At 40.4% G+C, this 19,425-nt stretch overlaps 2 protein-coding genes across 4 annotated transcripts in view; one reads left to right on the top strand and one right to left on the bottom strand.

Moving 5' to 3' along the window:
* Positions 1-1,845: 1,845 nt before the first annotated feature.
* Positions 1,846-16,569, top strand: LOC129853260 (opsin-3-like). The gene is made up of 4 exons (XM_055919127.1): positions 1,846-2,464; positions 10,717-11,036; positions 13,801-14,052; positions 15,303-16,569. The coding sequence occupies exons 1-4, from the start codon at positions 2,119-2,121 to the stop codon at positions 15,570-15,572; spliced, it is 1,188 nt and encodes a 395-aa protein (XP_055775102.1). The 5' UTR covers positions 1,846-2,118; the 3' UTR covers positions 15,573-16,569.
* A 1,199-nt stretch (positions 16,570-17,768) lies between these two features.
* The window catches only part of LOC129853248 (kynurenine 3-monooxygenase-like), a 36,258-nt gene continuing 34,601 nt past the window's right edge, over positions 17,769-19,425 (bottom strand). For all 3 annotated transcript variants that reach the window (XM_055919094.1, XM_055919114.1, XM_055919104.1), the window contains one exon: positions 17,769-18,991. In XM_055919094.1, coding sequence (XP_055775069.1) covers positions 18,851-18,991 — 141 coding nt within the window. In that variant the 3' untranslated portion in view covers positions 17,769-18,850. The remainder of the gene's footprint in view (positions 18,992-19,425) is intronic.

The following is a 19,425-nucleotide window of genomic DNA, read 5'->3' as shown; positions in this document are numbered from 1 at the left end:
TATATTACGGTAGCATATGCTGCAGCAAAAGTAGGGACCCCGATTTTATTGTGCAATCCCGGTCACCTTTACAATTATTTGTGTATATAAACTCAGCAAAAAAACAAACGTCCCTTTTTCAGGACCCTGTCTTTCAAAGATAATTCGTAAAAATCCAAATAACTTCACAGATCTTCATTGTAAAGGGTTTAAACATTGTTTCCCATACTTGTTCAATAAACCATGAACAATTAATGAACATGCACTTGTGGAACGGTTATTAAGATACTAACAGCTTACAGATGGTCGGGAATTAAGGTCACAGTTATGAAAACTTAGGAGACTAAAGAGGCCTTTCTACTGACTCTGAAAAACATCAAAAGAAAGATGCCCAGGGTCCCTGCTCATCTGTGTGAACATGCCTTAGGCATGCTGCAAGGAGGCATGAGGACTGCAGATGTGGCCAGGGCAATACATTGCGATGTCCGTACTGTGAGACGCCTAAGACAGGGAGACAGGGAGACAGGACGGATAGCTGATCGTCCTCGCAGTGGCAGACCATGTTTAACAACACCTGCACAGGATCGGTACATCCGAACATCACACCTGCGGGACAGGTACAGGATGGCAACAACAACTGCCCGAGTTACACCAGGAACGCACAATCCCTCCATCAGTGCTCAGTCTGTCCGCAATAGGCTGAGAGAGGCTGGACTGAGGGCTTGTAGGCCTGTTGTAAGGCAGGTGCTCATCTGACATAACCGGCAACAAAGTCGCCTATGGGCACAAACCCACCGTCATTAGACCAGACAGGACTGGCAAAAAGTGCTCTTCACTTTTTGATGGGTGATGGTCGGATTTACGTTTATCGTCGAAGGAATGAGCGTTACACCGAGGTCTGTACTCTGGAGCGGGATCGATTTGGAGGTGAAGGGTCCGTCATGGTCTGGGGCGATGTGTCACAGCATCATCGGACTGAGCTTGTTGTCATTGCAGCCAATCTCAACACTGTGCGTTACAGGGAAGAAATAACATCTCACAGCAAGAACTGGCAAATCTGGTGCAGTCCACAAGGAGGAGATGCACTGCAGTACTTAATGCAGCTGGTGGCCACACCAGATACTGACTGTTACTTTAGATTTTTACAGATATTTAATTGTTATATTACTCTTTGTTGACTCATTTGGGGGATTTTAATGATGAAAAGCAGTTCTGTGGTTTAAAAAGGCTTTGTCGGGCGTTATTATCAAATGCCATGGTTTTACACACTTTGTTCAGGGACACATTATTCAATTTCTGTTAGTCTGTGGAACTTGTTCAGTTTATGTCTCAGTTGTTGAATTTGCTGAAAATAAACGCAGTTGACAGTGTTAAGACGTTTTTTTTGTTGCTGAATTTGTTTTGTTTTTTACTGACAAATAAAATCTATCAATCAATCCAAACTGTGCAGGCAATTTGACGAATGGAAAGAGAAATCTGTTACAAAACACCAAAAACATTTAATGACATTCAGAGATTGTCAAACCAAGCCTTCGATATGGGGAAGCTTACAAGGTAGGGAGGGGTGTGTTTTCTGTTTGTCGAGAGTGACATAGTCTATTTATTGTGGAGTTAAAAACGCAAACCATGTCGGTATGTTTTGTTTATTGATTGTGTGGTGCATTGGCACAGAAATCTGTTGGCGGAAAATTGTATTTTCCCCTAGCTGATCATTGTCTGATACCAGCTCTAATGATGAAGTAATAAAACAGGAAGGGACAATGAGCTCCTCTGTGGTGATCTGCGAATCCAGAATTATTTTTTTTCTTCAGTTAATTATACTGAGGGGGAGGGAGTTCAGTTTATTTTAAAATACAAGGGGGGGGGTCGTGTGAAAATGTAGATATGTCCCGAACACAACTTTACCCGTCTGGAGGTACAGTACAGTGGATGCCAACTAATTATAGTGACGGATGGAGACCGCTGGAGATGTAACTCCTCGAGAAATACTGTACACTTGAGTCTTCCATCATCAGGAAAATTGCCCTGATTTCTCAAAAGAGCGTTTGCACGTTTAACTGGTTTAGAGCAGCTTCAGTAATTCAACTGCAGCGCAGAAGATCTTCCCTCTTAGCCACGCTAGACAGGTCATCGCACACAATGTTTGGGAGCGAAGTTATTCAAGCAATAAATCCTGCGGATTTAGCTAGCACTGAAAAAAATACAGAAGAATATATATTTGCGGTTGGTACTTACAAACTCCTTGCTTTTGCCATCGGAACAATCGGAGTCTTCGGATTTTGCAACAATATTATTGTCATCGTGCTGTACTACAGATTCAAGAGACTCCGGACGCCCACAAATTTGTTAATAGTAAACATTAGTATAAGTGACGTGTTGGTGTCTGTCATTGGAATTAACTTTACGTTTGTTTCGTGCATCAAAGGCGGGTGGGTCTGGAACTCGGCAACATGCATTTGGGACGGATTCAGCAACAGTTTATTTGGTTAGTAGTACTTCAGTCCTTTCTGGGTGTCGAGTGGAGATTCACACATATTAAAGGCGCAATCTGAAGATCAAACAATAACAAAGCTGATTATATATTCTACAAGAGTCAATGAGTAGCCTATATATAATTTAAATAAATGGATTTAGAAATGGCATATTATCCCTTTAAGAGTTCATTCAAAATATGTTTTTATATATTTGAAGTAATCCCAGTAATTTTTAGTGGCATCCTTTCCATTTAATTTGAATTTCATGTTTGTATGTGTTAAAACTACTCAGATAAAGAAGTTTAGTATTTTGGGCTATTGCATTTTCATAAGTGATCAAATTAAAGTCTATTGTAGGGGACAATTCCCATCCATCTTATTCTAAGGGAGAACTGTTTAGCCCACTTTCTCCCTAATGATTTATGAAACCAGTCTTTACATAGTTGTTGATGTTTATGAATGCCATTGCCACTATGCAGATCACTATGTGGATGAAAACTTGAAGCTGGTTAGTGCCACCTTCATGCTCTCTCGCTCTCTCTCTCTCTCTCTCTCTCTCTCTCTCTCTCACTCACTCACTCACTCACTCACTCACTCACTCACTCACTCACTCACTCACTCACTCACTCACTCACTCACTCACTCACTCACTCTCTATTACCCTCATCTCTCTCTCAGGCACACGCAACCTACTGTTGGCTAACCACAAGGTTGACCTACTGTATTTATTATATGGGTGACTTTTCTCATCTTTACAATATATTCATATATTGTAAACTTCTTACATGTAAAACATCATGATATTTCTGAACTCCAAAAACGAATGGTTAATTCTTGATGGAAGGATGGATGGGTGTTACTGTAGTACATACTGTTACTGTAGTACATACTGTTACTGTAGTGCATACTGTTACTGTAGTACATACTGTTACTGTAGTACATACTGTTACTCTAGTGCATACTGTTACTGTAGTGGATAAAACAACATGGTAATTTTACTTTGATGCCCCAATTGCACCTCACTAAGGCGAGACACCTTGATAAGACAGTGCTGTCTGCTTGTCTACCCCCCGGACTTTCTCGCCCCACTTCACCACCTCCCTCAGATGACCACTCAAGCCATGAACGTTCTAATGACTGTCCACCTCATGATGTTGTGATGTTGTTTTTTCCAGCCTGGTCTAATAAACTAGAGGTAACATAGCTAATGTAAATCCAGGACACTCAATTTACACTGAACAAAAATATAAACGCAACATGTAAAAGTGTTGGTCCCATGTTTCATGAGCTGAAATAAAAGACCCCAGAAATGTTCCATACGCACAAAAAGCTTATTTCTCTAAAATGTTATTTCACAAAAAGCTTATTTCTCTAAAATGTTATTTCTCAAAAAGCTTATTTCTCAAAACAAATTTGTTTACATCCCTGTCAGTGAGCATTTCTCCTTTGCCAAGATAATCCATCCACCTGACAGGTGTGGCTTATGAAGGAGCTGATTAAACAGCATGATCAATACACAGGTGCACCTTGTGCTGAGGACAATAAAAGGCCACTCTAAAATGTGCAGTTTTGTCACACAACACCAGTAGTGACTAGTCATTCTGCTTTGAGCCCCACCTGTTTAGCTAAACGTTTTTTTTGTTGTTGCCTGTTTTGCATGTTATTTTGAAATTAATACTTGTCACATACCAGTTTGCAAGAAATGTAAAAATATATATATAATCTTCTCTAGTTGACCTGTGATTGGCTCAGTGTTCTGTCACTTATGGAGACACTACGTCACCGCAAAATCTATGGGTAGAGCTCGGAAATTAAAGCCCCTTGGGTGCTGCCATAGAGTAACATTAGAAGTGCCCATCCAAGAAGGCTCAAGGTCATTGGTCACTGATACAATTACATCAAATCACGCTATATCTACCGTAGCTTTGATTGGACTGATCATGTCAACATCATACATTCAAAATCTTAGCTAGCAAGCTAGCAGTCATCATCATGAATCAAGTTGACAATCTACTGGCAAATATTTTCAATCCTCGTCATATGAAGAGATATTCTGAAGAGAAATTATTGATCAAATGTATCGGTGCTAATCGGCCATTGGACAAAAACATTACACAACAAGTTAGAAATCCCAAATTCAACAATGGAAGGAATCAGTGGCAAACTGCAAGCGTTGCAAAGCAATCACTAGCCTGCTATTCAGTGGAGTGGGTGTGTGGTCCAAGTCTGGGTTTAAGGGTCTCTTTTCCAAGTTTAAAAGGATAAACATTCAACACCATGGGCACTGGCCATGCTGTCAATCCAGCATGACTTCTGCCGCGTTCAAAACCACTGGAAACTCGGAACGGGAAAATCTCAAACTTTAGCAGTGGTGTAAAGTACTTAAGTAAAAATACTTGATCGTACTACTTAAGTCGTTTTTTTGGGTATCTGTACTTTACTATTTATAATTTTTACAACTTTTACTTTTACTTCACTAAATCCTGAAAGAAAATGATGTACTTTCTACTCCATACATTTTCCCTGACACGGAAAAGTGGGAAAAGTAGCCAATTGTCATACTTGAACAAAAGTAAAGATAACTTATTAGAAAATTACTCAAGTAAAAGTGAAAGTCACCCAGTAAAATACTACTTGAGTAAAAGTCTAAAAGTATTTGGTTTTAAATATACTTTTTATTTTTATTTATTTTTTATAATTTTTTTTATCCCATTTTCTCCCCAATTTTCGTGGTATCCAATCGCTAGTAATTACTACCTTGTCTCATCGCTACAACTCCCGTACGGGCTCGGGAGAGACGAAGGTCGAAAGCCATGCGTCCTCCGAAGCACAACCCAACCAGCCGTACTGCTTCTTAACACAGCGCGCCTCCAACCCGGAAGCCAGCCGCACCAATGTGTCGGAGGAAACACTGTGTACCTGGCCCCCTTGGTTGGCGCGCACTGCGCCCGGCCCGCCACAGGAGTCGCTGGAGCGCGATGAGACAAGGATATCCCTACCGGCCAAACCCTCCCTACCCCGGACGACGCTATGCCAATTGTGCGTCGCCCCACGGACCTCCCGGTCGCGGCCGGCTGCGACAGAGCCTGGGCGCGAACCCAGAGACTCTGGTGGCGCAGTTAGCACTGCGATGCAGTGCCCTAGAAATAGTAAAGAAAAGTACAGATACCCCCAAAAACTACTTTAAAGTATTTTTACTTAAGTATTTACACCAGTGCTTTTACTTGAGTCATTTTCTATTAAGGTTTCTTTACTTTTACTCAAGTATGACAGTTGGTTACTTTTTCCACCACTGGACTCCAGTGAGTTTAAGACAACTGGGAACTTGTTTAAGAACAACTGGGGAAAAAACGAGCTCTGACTGTGAAAATATGTTTTGAACAGTCATCCAACTCGGAATTCCAAGTCTGAAATTCAGGCCTCTTTCTGGAGCTCTGACCTGAAGATCACTGACGTCATGATTCGACTTTGTTTTTTTTCTGAGTTCCCAGTTGTCTTGAAAGCACCATAAATCCAGAGAATGACAGACTTTGATGACAAAGGTTAATGACAAAATTTGCCCACAAGGACCGCCGGGCCACCTTCCTGTTCAAGTGAGCACAGCACAACAAGGTGAGTCCAAAAATGTCTTGTATGCTACTGCATACATATAAATGTCTTACATATAAATGTATTATATGTAATATGCCAGGGATATATGTATATTGTAGCTAAGATAGTAATACTAAGTGTATGTTGTGTAGTAAGCTGTTAGTTGCCCATGTGCCTCAACCTAATAATTTGTCCCTTTTCCCCCTCATAATTTAGCCTACTGTTCTGACTTGGTGGTGCCTATAGCCTGTTTTATAGAAATGTAATCATCAAATATTTTAAGAGCTTTCATTGTCTGCTTATATGCTCCCTTTATTTATGCTAAGGTTCTGACTTGGTGTACAGGGAGAATACTGTAAGAATGGCCCATATTCTGAATTCTGTCGCTGTACATTTCAAAGGTGCTGAACAAATAGTTAGATTGACTACGTCCGTCCTAGCTGGCTCATTAATGTCTTAATCCTCTTGATGTCCCCTTATGCCACAGTTTGTACATATAAATAAAATAAAATAACATTTTATTGGTCACATACACGTGTTTAACAGATGTTATTGCAGGTGTTATTGCGGGTGTAGCGAACTGCTTGCTTATCAATTGTCAGTAGAAAAACACGTTTGTTTAAGCATTAAGTCAGCCATATCAGCTTTGTTGTTTTAAACGGCAGTAAATGAGGCTGAAGGAACTGTTTCACTGCCAGACAAGGTTCCACTGATAGCCAGGTGTAGCAGTGGTAAGGATTTACTCCCATGGTGCTGAAAAGAAAGCTCTGCTGTTGGGACAGTTTTATGAAAGCCCTAACAGTTTGTGGGCACCGTTATAGTGCAATGAATGTATTGTTTAGTGCCGTGTTGTGAAGTGGCTTTGCTGGCATAGCACAACACAATGCCACAGATGTCTCAAGTTTTGAAGGAGCGTGCAGTTGGCATGCTGACTGCAGGAATGTCCACCAGAGCTGTTGCCAAATAATTTAATGTTAATTTCTCCACCATAAGCCCCCTCCAATGTTGTTTTAGAGAATTTGACAGTACATCCAACCGGCTTCAAATGCAGGTCACCCGACAGCTGATGAAACTGAAGAGTATTTATGTCTGTAATAAAGCCCTTTTATGGGGAAAATCATTCTGATTGACTGGGCCTGGCTCTACAGTGGCTGGGGGTGCAGACACGGGTGTGCCTGGGAGGGCATAGGCCCACCCACTTGGGAGCTGGATCCACCCATGGCCAGTGGGGAAATCCATAGATTAGGGCCAAATGAATTTATTTCAAATGACTGATTTCCTTATATGAACTGTAACTCAGTGAAATTGTTAAAATGTCAACCAGAGATGTTGACATATAATTGAATGCTCATTTCTCTACCATAAGCCGTCATTTTAGAGAATTTGGCAGCATGTCCAACTGGCCTCACAACCATAGACCACGTGTATGGCGTAGTGTGAGCGAGCGGTTTGCTGATGTCAACTTTGTAAACTGAGTGCCCCATGGTGGCGGTGGGGTTATGGTATGGGCAGGCATAAGCTACGGACAACGAACACAATTGCATTTTATTGATGGCAATTTGAATGCACATAAATACCGTGACGAGATCTTGAGGCCCAATGTGAAGCCCATATTTTTAAGGTACAGTATCTGTGACCAACAGATGAATATCGTATTCCCAGTCATGTGAAATCCTTAGATGAGGGCCTAAGGAATGTATTTCAATTGACTGATTTCCTCATATGAACTGTAATCTTTGAAAATCTTTGAATCTTTGAAATTGTTGTTGCATTTATATTTTTGTTTGGTATAGTATAATATATTACGTTTTGTATAGTTACATAAGACAAAGAGTTACTTAAGGCCAAAACGAAAGTAGGGTGGTTGGCCCGGGTGGATGGGTAAGCGTATAACGCAAAATTCTAGCAACCCAAAGGTTGTGTTTTCGAATCTCATCATGGACAACTTTAGCATATTAGCAACTACTTACTACATTTTAGCTACTATGCAACTACTTAGCATGTTAGCTAACCTTAACCCTAACCCCTAGCCTAGCTAATGTTAGCCAGCTACCTAACATTAGTTTTAGCCACCTAGCTAACGTTAGCAACAATAAATTGGATTCCGTAACCTATCATGTGTTTTTCAAGTTTGTAACATATTGTCATTTTGCAAATTCGTAACATATTGTATGAATTGCAATTCATAACATATCATGTGAAATGGATGATGGACATCTACAAATTAATACATATCGTACGAAACGTAACATATCATACTAAATTGAGTGTCCTGGATTGTTTTTTCTAAATTGCTTGTAGTTTTTGTTGCCTTAAAGCGCTTTGAGATGTTTTATGTAAAGAATAGCGCTATACTAGTTGAATCAATTCATATTATTATTATCATTATTACTATTATTGATGATCCAAATTTGCTATTGAACAGATCAATAAAATGTGAAGGATTTTTTTAAGTGCACAAGAATAGCCAAAACAGCCCAAAATATCATTCAATACCAGTGTGCCCTACAGAAGAACAGCCTGCACCAATGCAGAGACACTGAAAAAGATGCTGGTTAATATAACAATTAATTATAATTAGCCTACAGGCACTTTAAATCACCTCAGAAAAATAGTTGAATGGTAGAGATTATTGATGCCATATAAATTTACTACAGCATGTGAAACCACCCACACATTCAACTCTAAATTTCGATGACTATCTAAGGACATCCTGCACCTGTTACACCTATTGCACTCATGCAGCGTGGTCCTGTCAGTTTGACCTGTACTGACATGTTATGTATTAGTTGTGTTATAGTGTCCAGTAACACTGTGCTCAAACAGCTCCCTCTATAATGCAACGCAGCTGTGCTGCAACACTTCAAATCAAATCAAATCAAATGTATTTGTCACATACACATGGTTAGCAGATGTTAATGCGAGTGTAGCGAAATGCTTGTGCTTCTAGTTCCGACCATGCAGTAATATCTAACAAGTAATATAACCTAACAATTCCACAACAACTACCTTATACACACAAGTGTAAAGGAATGAATACGAATATGTACATAAAAATATATAAATGAGTGATGGCCGAACGGCATAGGCAAGATGCAGTAGATGGTAAGAGTACAGTATATACATATGAGATGAGTAATGTAGTGTATGAAAACATATAAAGCGGCATTGTTTAAAGTGGCTAGTGATACATGTATTACATCAAGATGGCAAGATGCAGTAGATGTTATAGAGTACAGTATATACATATGAGATGAGTAATGTCAGGTATGAAAACATTATATGAAGTGGCATTGTTTAAAGTGGCTAGTGATACATTACATCAAGATGCAGTAGATGGTATAGCGTACAGTATATACATATGAGATGAGTAATGTAGGGTATGGGAACATTATATAAAGTGGCATTGTTCAAAGTCGCTAGTGGTACATCTAATTACATCAAGATGGCAAGATGCAGTAGATGGTATAGCGTACAGTATATACATATGGGATGAGTACAATGGAGAATCTGAACGTAATTCAAGGGGATTTACACAAGAAAAATAAGGCGTTCCTTTTTTTCTTCCAGACCTTATGGATGGCCGAGATTTAAGCATTGACATGGACTCAGACCATCCATTTGCGTTGTTTCTCTATGAATAATTGTAATATTAATAGTAGAACACAGAATAAAAAAAATCCTAAACCAGGACAAATAAAACAGAGAAAACAGAAAATTCAAAATATAATTTTACGGGGCCCCCTTAGAGTTGTTTAGCCAGGTATATTGACAGAAAACACATCTCTTGTACACCAAGGACCTGGGGAGGTGTTTCGGGGTGGAGGAGGAGAGAAGAATGTACCTATTTTAATGGCTATCAAAAAAATTGTAGCTTGTGACAAGTTACATTTTCTATGCTAGAAAAGGTTGGAGACCCCTGCAATAGGATATTTATGATATTGAATATACAGTATATTGAGAAAATATTTGATTGAGGACCGAGTAATAACTGTAATAAAATCATCATCAGGTGGGTGCTTACATTTGTCCTATTTCACACATGTACAAGTGTGTATTATAATCATGTGAATTGGAAATTAGTTTTTTTGCATATCCAAATCTCTCTGAGACACCCTCTGAGGTTTCACTGTGACCCTGGAGCAATTCATGTTAAGTGTCATGCTCAAGGGCACATCGGCAGATTTTTAGCCAGCTTTTAGCCGACCTTTCGGTTACTGGCCCAATGCTCTTAACTGTTAAGCTACCTGCCGCCCCCCAAGATAAGGTATACTTTATTAGTCCAGACAGAAATGTATCTTCTTCTTTTACCCAACCCCTCCGATACATACACATACACACAAACACACAATCGGTTAGAGAGGCTAGAGCAGTGGGCAGCCGCTGTGCAGCGCCCAATGAGCAGTTTAGGGGGTTAAGTTCAGATATTGACGCCAGCAACCCTCCCTGTTCCCGGCTCACTCCCGCCAGATTTCTTTTCTCTGTCGGCACTGTGATTCAAACAGGAAACCTTCCGGTTGCTGGCCAGCTTCTCTAACCTCGGGGCTACCGTGTAGAGAACAACAGTGTAATAACCAATAGACAGTAATAATCAGGGCCTACCTATATATATTTCATAACCCAGATTCGCTAGTCATTACTCCGCATCACAACCCATCTCCCTCCTTTCCAGGCATCGTGTCCATCATGAGTCTCTCTGCCTTGGCCTATGAGCGCTACATCCGGGTGGTCCATGCTAAGGTGGTGGACTTCCCCTGGGCCTGGAGGTGCATCACTTACATCTGGCTCTACTCCCTGGTCTGGACAGGGGCTCCTCTCCTGGGGTGGAACCGCTACACTCTGGAGATCCACCAGTTAGGCTGCTCTCTGGACTGGACTTCCAAGGACCCTAACGATTCCTCCTTCGTTCTATTCTTTCTCCTGGCCTGCTTCTTCGTACCAGTGGGCATTATGATCTACTGCTACGGGAACATTCTTTACACAGTGCAAATGGTAAGAACAAGGACATGGCAGTCTTGCTGTCGCTTCCTCCCATTTTCTTCATTTGCTTCATGTTTATATCAGTGTGGTGACCCTTCGCTAAGCCCGTCCCCGCCACCCTTGGTTACTGTTGCAACCTAGGACAACAATTTCCTGGGAAGCTTAATTCTCCATTCAACCACTGGCAAAATCCCCTCGCAATGAACTCACACTGTGTTTCTAATACACAATTAAATTAAACACGAACTACCCATTGCTAATCAGGAAACTTTTGGGTATGATGTGGTGGACTGTCATTGTAGCATAATAGCTGAATATACAAAACAGATGACCTGGGACATGGACTTATCTCAGCAGAGGACCACTTTCGAGGGCTGAAAACATCTGTCAAACTTTGATTTTGGAATGTAATATCCCTTCTACATACTGCAGTGATGAACTAAAACAGTCAAATAAACTCTCTGTAAACGTTCACAATAATGTCATTTTGTCACTTATAGTATGGCTATAGCGTATACAGATGTAGGATCTTAATTTGAGCCAATTTGCTACAGCAGAAAAATCATCCTGCAGCTGCGGGAAATGTGAATTATTATGTGGATTAAATGTAATGAACAATTTTGATAGGGGTTGATATGTTTTTCATTAGGAAAAATCAAGTCTGACATTTTAAAGTGTAAATTACAAACTTTAAAAGCTTTTTAAACCTTGAATACACTACAAGTTTGCTTTTCCTGCTGTGAAACAAAAGGATCAAATTAAAATCTTACATCTGTAGCATATGACATGTGTTGGTGTCAAGGTTGTGTGTAGCGAAGTACCAGAGTCAAAAGCAGGACACAGGTGTTTGAGCGAAACATAAAACGTTTACTCAAAATACAGCAAAAAATCCACAAAGGGAAAAAACAGAACTAACAACAACCACTAACGTAATAAACAATCACCGACAAAACAGAAATGAAAGCAAGAGGGTTAAATAGGGAACATGATGGGGGAATTGAAAACAGGTGTGGATAATACAGACAAAACAAAACGAAACTGAAAAGTGGATCGATGGCGACTAGAAAGCCGGCGACGTCGACCGCCGAACACCACCGGAACAAGGAGAAGGGCCGACTTCGGCGGAAGTCGTGACAGTTGGCATGTATAAGAGCAATTTAGGGCTGGATTCAATCCGTAGCAATGAAGATCCGCGATATAGTGTGATTCAAATTTAAAGGCAATGTCCCCGTGATCGCGGAACCTGCATTCTCGGTAAACACTGCATATGTCAGCTCAATCGGAAATGACCTTTACATTTCAAACGCGCTACAACGCTGATACTTCAGCGCTACGTATTGAATCGAGCTCTTAATGTTAAAGTAATACCATGGTGTCTTTTCTTTTTGGGAAAGTGAACAAATCAACAGATACATCTAAATAATTCATTTAAAGGTCTAATGCAGCCATTTTTTTTCTCAATATGAAATCATTTCTGAGTAACAGTTAATGTAAGTACCTTACTGTGATTGTTTTAAATTAAAATGGTAAAAAAAAATAATAATAATTGGCACCAGGCAGGCCAAAACTCCATCTCACCAAAACAGGCAGAACCTTCACTCTCATTTTCAAACAACTCTTACACTAAAAGGGCATTTATCATAATTTTCACAGTATTATCACAACCTCATAGTGTATAAATATATATCAAACACAGAAAAATCACGTTTTTGACTGCACTGGGCCTTTAAATAAAAGGCATAAATCAAAGGTAGGCTAGTACTTACATTCATCAAGGATGCAAGACAAACAAAGCGAACTCGACCAAACAATGGCAAAATGAGGTAGTAGCCTACAAAGGAAATTCTAGTGCATGCGCTTGGGGATCTGAGGCCGATGCCAACATTAAGCACCACTGAATGGACAACGCCCCAGGTGTGGCTCCGCTACGCTAACAGGTGTATCAGTAAACCCTCTATCTCATGCAAACGGATACGTAGACTACCTAGGGATGTCATGGGACAATGTCATTGCGTCCTCTGTGGCCTCGTCTTTTTAAGCATAATAAAGGTGGAGATGTTTATCTTCTCTCCTACATTAACAACCACAGGATCAAGCATATCATCTTTCATTAAAGACCCTCTCTTTATCTAATGTCAAGGTCCGAAAGAAGTTAGCTGACATTCACATGCAGAGACAATCAAATTTTTTGTGGGGAGTGCATAATGTCAGTACAAGTGACATATAACGCACCCCTCAATTCCTCAGGGCATGGACACTACAAGGTGTTGAATGTTCCACAGTAATGCTGGCCCATTAGTGCTTAGTGCTTCCCACAGTTGTGTAAAATTGTCTGGATGTCCTTGGTGGACCATTCTTGATACACATGGGAAACTGTTGAGTGTGGAAAAACACAGCAGCATTACAGTTCTTGACACAAACCGGTGTGCCTGGCACCTACTACCATACCCCGTTCAAAGGCACTTAAATATTTTGTCTTGCCTATTCACCCTCTGAGTGACATACATACACAATCCGTCTCAATTGTCTCAAGGCTTAAAAATCCTTCTTTAACATGTCTCCTCCCCTTCATCTACACTGATTGAAGTGGATTTCACAAGTGACATCAATAAGTGATCGTACAGTAGCTTTCACCTGGTCAGTCTATGTCATGGAAAGAGCACGTGTTCTTAATGTTTTGTATACTCAGTGTATAACTGGAATGTTGTTTTTTACATATTCTAATTAGACCATTTTAGTGAGTGAATAGATTCTTTCCTATTGTCGTTCCCAACAGCTCCGCTCCATCCAGGACCTTCAGACAGTGCAGATTATTAAGATCCTGCGCTACGAGAAGAAGGTGGCCGTCATGTTCCTCTTGATGATCTCCTGTTTCCTGGTGTGCTGGACGCCCTACGCCGTGGTGTCCATGATGGAAGCCTTTGGCAGGAAGAGCATGGTCACCCCTGCTGTCGCCATCATCCCCTCCTTCTTCGCCAAGTCCAGCACGGCCTATAACCCTCTCATCTACATCTTCATGAGCAGAAAGGTGATGGGACCTCTGACCTGACACACGAATGCTGATAGCAGAAAGTCTTTGAAACAAGCCTTTTTCCAAATTTAAAGGGAAACACACTTCAAAATCAAAGTTTATCTGATGTTTTCAGACCTCAATGCAGCATAATAGCTGAATATACAAAACAGATGATATGGACTTACAGTATCTCAACAAAATAGCACTTTTGGCTAAAAACATCTGACAAACTTTGGAGTGTAATGTCCCTTAAACATACTACACTGATTAACTTCAACAACAAAATGACATCTCTGTAAACGTTCACAATATTGTTGTTAACTTAGTCTTGCAGTATGGCTTGAATATCAAATCAAATCAAATTTCATTGGTCGCATTCACATATTTAGCGGATGTTATTGTGGGTGTAGCGAAATGCTTGTGTTCCTAGCTCCAGCAGTACAGTAATATCTAACAATTCACAACAATACACACAGATCTAAAAGTAAAATAATGTAATTAAGAAATATATAAATGTTAGGACGAGCAATGTCGGAGTCTGGAGTATAACTCTATACAGTACCAGTGAAACGTTTGTAAACACATACTCATGTGTACTATTTTCTACATTGTAGAGTAATAGTGAAGACATCAACTATGAAATAACACATATGGAGTCATGTTGTAACCAAAAAAGTGTTAAACAAATCAATAAATATTTTATTTTTGAGATTCTTCAAAGTAGCCACCCTTTGCCTTGATGACAGCTTTGCACACTCTTGGCATTCTCTCAACCAGCTTCATGAGGTAGTCACCTGGAATGCATTTCAATTAACAGGTGTGCCTTGTTAAAAGTTAATTTGTGGAATTTCTTTCCTTCTTAATACGTTTGAGCCAATCAGTTGTGTTGTGACAAAGTAGGGGTGGTATAGAGAAGATAGCCCTATTTGATAAAATATCATACAGCACGACAGGATGCTCTCAATGGTTCATCTGTAAAAGTTTATGATCTTGTAGGATCTCAATTTGAGCCAGTTTGCTACAGCAGGAAAATAATCCTGCAGCAACAGGAAATTCATGGTAAACACTGCATATGTCGTCTCAATCTGAAACTACCTTAAAATGTCAATCACCCTTCAACGCTTTGAACGAATTGACTCGAGCCTTAATGTTAAAGTATTACCATGGTGTCTTTTATTTTTGGAAAAGTGAACAAATACTTCCATTTGAGTAACACCGCTCTTCCCTCTCTCTTTATTCTCCTCCTCCTCCTGTTCCTCTGGCAGTTCCGGCGCTGCTTGCTGCAGCTGTTGTGCTCCCGGCTCTCATGGATTCAGCACAGTGTCAAGGACCGCCCGCTGGCCCGGAGCATCGAGCGGCCCATCCGCCCAATTTTCATGTCCCACAGAGGGGACGGGGAACGACCAAAGAAGAGGGTGACCTTTAGCTCCTCCTCCATCATCTTCATCATCGCCAACAACGACATGCACCACCTGGACACCACCTCCAAGAGCGGCCGTATGTTGTCAGAGGTCATCCAGGTGCGGCCGCTGTGACAGAGCATTATGGGTACTGCAGTACATCATGCTACACCCAGGTCACCATGGGAACTGACTAATCACCTCCATCTAACACCTGTTCCTCTGTATACCTCAGGACTTCCTCTCATGATACAGTAAACCCGGAGGTGTTTCTTCTCAAAAGCCAAAACACCTTTCTGACCCAAGACTAATGTTTAATATCCTGTTCTCAGACTGTCTCGCCATGAATGCCGGGAAACGCTTTTTCTACCATCAGTTGTGGTAAACAAAATATGTAGCTGTGAATTTGTGATGTATTTCTCTTAACTTGTACCCTGTTATTTTCAACCGCACCTAAGTAATCGTGTCAGCCAGCCTTCGACATAGTCTCATGCTGAGTTGAGTGTTTTTGAACAGGACCTCCTGTGTGATGCCGGAGGCTAGCAGTGCTAATGGATCAGTGATTGGCTGAGGAAGTGATGTTGATCATTATTATTTCCCTGGTTGGCAGCACAATAGTGCTGAATGACTGACGGGGAAAGCCTTACAATATTGCAGCAGCACATTCTGCACAATACTCTCTCAGTGTCACGCCCTGGCCTTAGTATTCTTTGTTTTCTTTATTATTTTAGTTAGGTCAGGGTGTGACATGGGTAATTTATGTGGGTTTTGTAGTGTCTAGGGTGGTTGTAAGGTTTAGGGGGTTTATTTAGAGTAGTTGGGTTTATGTTTAGTATAGTTGTCTAGCTGTGTTGTGTGTTGTGTGTAGTTGTCTAGGAAAGTCTATGGTTGCCTGAATGGGTTCCCAATTAGAGACAGCTGGTTTCTGTTGTCTCTGATTGGGAGCCATATTTAAGGTAGCCATAGGCTTTAGTTTGTTGTGGGTAATTGTCTATGGTGAACGTTTGTAGCCTGTGTGTGTGTGTGCACTACGTTTATAGCTTCACGGTCGTTTATTGTTTTGTTAGTTTGTAAGTGTTTTGTTTCGTTTTTTTCCTTCTTCAAAATAAATGAAGATGGCTTATTTTCCACATGCTGCGTTTTGGTCCGTCTACCCCCCACACGATCGTGACACTCAGCCTTTGTCACATCCAGATACAATAAAGAGATCATATTTTAAGAAAGCCACGGATGAGATGTTTTTTTTGTTGTTTTTTAAAAATCTTCCTCATTTAATTGTCACCACACTCGCTAGCGTGATAAGGGCAATCACTGTGAAATGACATTTCGTGGAATTATTCCCGTAGAATAATATGAACGTAATTAAAGAGGGAAGAGATTGTGGTCAATGTCACGACCGTCTTGCTGTGAGAGATTGGACCAAGGCGCAGCGAGATATGAATACATCTTCTTTTATCTTACGACGAAGATGAACACGAAACGAAACACTTATACAAACTATACAAAACAACAAACAACCGTGAAGCTACAAACGAAAGTGCACACACAAGCTACTTACGTTCAACATAGACAATCTCCCACAATCACCTAAAGCCTATGGCTGCCTTAAATATGGCTCCCAATCAGAGACAATTAATGACATCTGTCTCTGATTGAGAACCAAACCAGGCAACCATAGACTTTCCTAGAACTCTCTCCTGAACACAAACCCATACACTATACAACACCCCCTAAACAATACACACACCCTAAACTAGACAAAACACACAAACTTCCCATGTCACACCCTGACCTAACTAAAATAATAAAGAAAACAAAGAATACTAAGGCCAGGGCGTGACAGTCAAGATCAGACTGGTTCCACGGGCTACAGGGATAATACACTCCAGCGGCTCCAGGTTGCAGACGGAGCTCCCTTCACAAGCCTCCTGAGTCGTCCCCTATGAGTAGAGTTGATGAGGAGAAGATCGTATTCAGCTCTATATAGGCACCATGTCATCATATGTGTACATCTGTGGTGACCTGAGACTGTCGTAAGAACAAGCCAATCATCAGCCTAGCTATTAGCTACCACTTTGAGCTTGACATTTACAATAGATTTATAGGTCTGGTTTTTCCCACAGAAAACGTTTTTCATATAAATGTATGCGCCTTAGATGTGTCCTTTTTCACTCAAAACATGTTATGCTGTGTGAAGGACTCCTTGATTAAGAAGTGAGCAAGTGTGAAAGAGCTCAAATTCATTCATTAACTATACAGGTTTCGCAAGCTATAACTCCGCCACAAGCAACTGCAAATTCATTAATTCAATAACACCCACATCAAGGCAAATTGTGTTAATAATGTTTATAACTTTAATGATAAATCATTAGTTGTCAACACAGGTCATGCAGCTATGACTACTACAGTTGCATTGTTGAGCAGTAACATTGTGATCATGGCACAGCATTAAGACCAGAGTAACTTATTTTTGCTCATATCCTTGCAGGTGCAACCTCAATCAAAAAATAGTATTGTGGTTTTAACGTACTGGCATCGAAGATTAGAACGTTATTTACTGTATTTATGTTTGATTCAACACACCCACAAAAAAAGCCCCTTAAGTTATTTTCTGGCATGTTGACCTCACATGAAACTGGGACAATAATACGCCACAAACTATTTGGAATGTTTAATTACTGCAACGTGACTGACACGAGTTGGATGTTGGTTAATAATGATTAATAACACTTGCGTAAATGAGGGGCACAAAGTATTTTTAAAGTAGGTGCTTTCCACACAGGTATGGTTACTGAGTTAATAAAAAAATTAACAGCTCATTATGCTTAGGGTTATGTATAAAAATGCCCAGTTGCCCATTATTTTGGTTACCATGGTTAGAAGAAGAGATCTCATTAACTTTGAAAGAGGGGTATCAAAGTAGCATAGGGGGTTTAAAGTGTGTGTGTGTTTGTGTTTTAGTCACTAGATCTCAACCCAATTGAACAATTGATTCTGGGAGACAATGTTTTTTCACCACCATCAACAAAACACAAAATTATGCAATTTCTTGTCGAAGAATGGTGTCGCATCCCTCCAATAGTGTTCCAGACACTTGTAGATTATGCCAAGGTATATTGAAGCTGTTCTGGCGGCTCGCGGTGGCCTAACGCCCTGTTAAAACACTATGTTGGTGTTTCCTTTATTTTGCCAGTTACCTGTACATGAACACAAAATGTGCCCCACAGGCCTTCAATTACAGTCAATAAAATGTTTATTAAGTACATTATGAAACAATTACATTGGTAATTGGGTCACAGAACGAACACTGTATTTTTCCATCTGTTTTGAGGTCAGTTGGGTTTGAGCCCTGTTGTTTGTAGCTCACTTTTCACCCCTCTATCTGGGACGAAGTGGTATTAGCCCACAAAACCTCAGAAGGGACTCTTGAGGGCCTGCAGCCTGGTCCACAGCTGCTCGATGGAGATGTTTGGCATGTTAGGGGGGTATCTGACGAGAAGGTAGGAGCCCCCCACAACAGATGCTGCCACACATAACAGGCCTTGGTTGATCACCTGAGGAGAACAAAAAAATTCAGTTTCTTAAAAATTGGAAATTGAATGATCCTCCATCGTTAAGACTATTTAAATATTGAAAATGTGGGCTACAGAAAAACAAAATAGCATAATTTGAGTTTTAAAAGCACTAGAAATGAGCACAAGGTGAAAGGAAATGAAAAGTGAAAGGAAATGTTATGAGAATAAACAAGAAATGTGTTGAAGTAACAACAAAAAAATCTGATGACTGAAACTTAAGTCTCAGATCGATTGTCTATAGCCAAGTTAACCTCCCCTAATGACAATCATGCTTTTTTGGAAAGAGGATCATTTTGTACATATATTAAAATGCGAGATTGTACTCAAGGGACTGGCATTGGTCAGTCGTGGCCAAAAGTTTTGAGAATGACACAAATATTAATTTCCACAAAGTTTACTGCTTCAGTGTCTTT

Source organism: Salvelinus fontinalis, chromosome 1 (assembly GCF_029448725.1).
Source record: "Salvelinus fontinalis isolate EN_2023a chromosome 1, ASM2944872v1, whole genome shotgun sequence".
Classification (NCBI taxonomy): Eukaryota; Metazoa; Chordata; class Actinopteri; order Salmoniformes; family Salmonidae; genus Salvelinus; species Salvelinus fontinalis.
The sequence above is the reverse complement of the archived record's forward strand: the minus strand, read 5'-3'. Positions and strand labels throughout refer to the sequence as shown.

What these genes read in the sequence shown, in the direction of transcription:
- LOC129853260 (XM_055919127.1), top strand. Translation starts at nt 2,119, where the DNA reads ATGTTTGGGAGCGAAGTTATTCAAGCAATAAATCCTGCGGATTTAGCT. An exon ending in TTCTTTACACAGTGCAAATG is followed by an intron (nt 11,037 to 13,800) that starts GTAAGAACAAGG and finishes CGTTCCCAACAG; the next exon opens with CTCCGCTCCATCCAGGACCT. An exon ending in ACATCTTCATGAGCAGAAAG is followed by an intron (nt 14,053 to 15,302) that starts GTGATGGGACCT and finishes TTCCTCTGGCAG; the next exon opens with TTCCGGCGCTGCTTGCTGCA.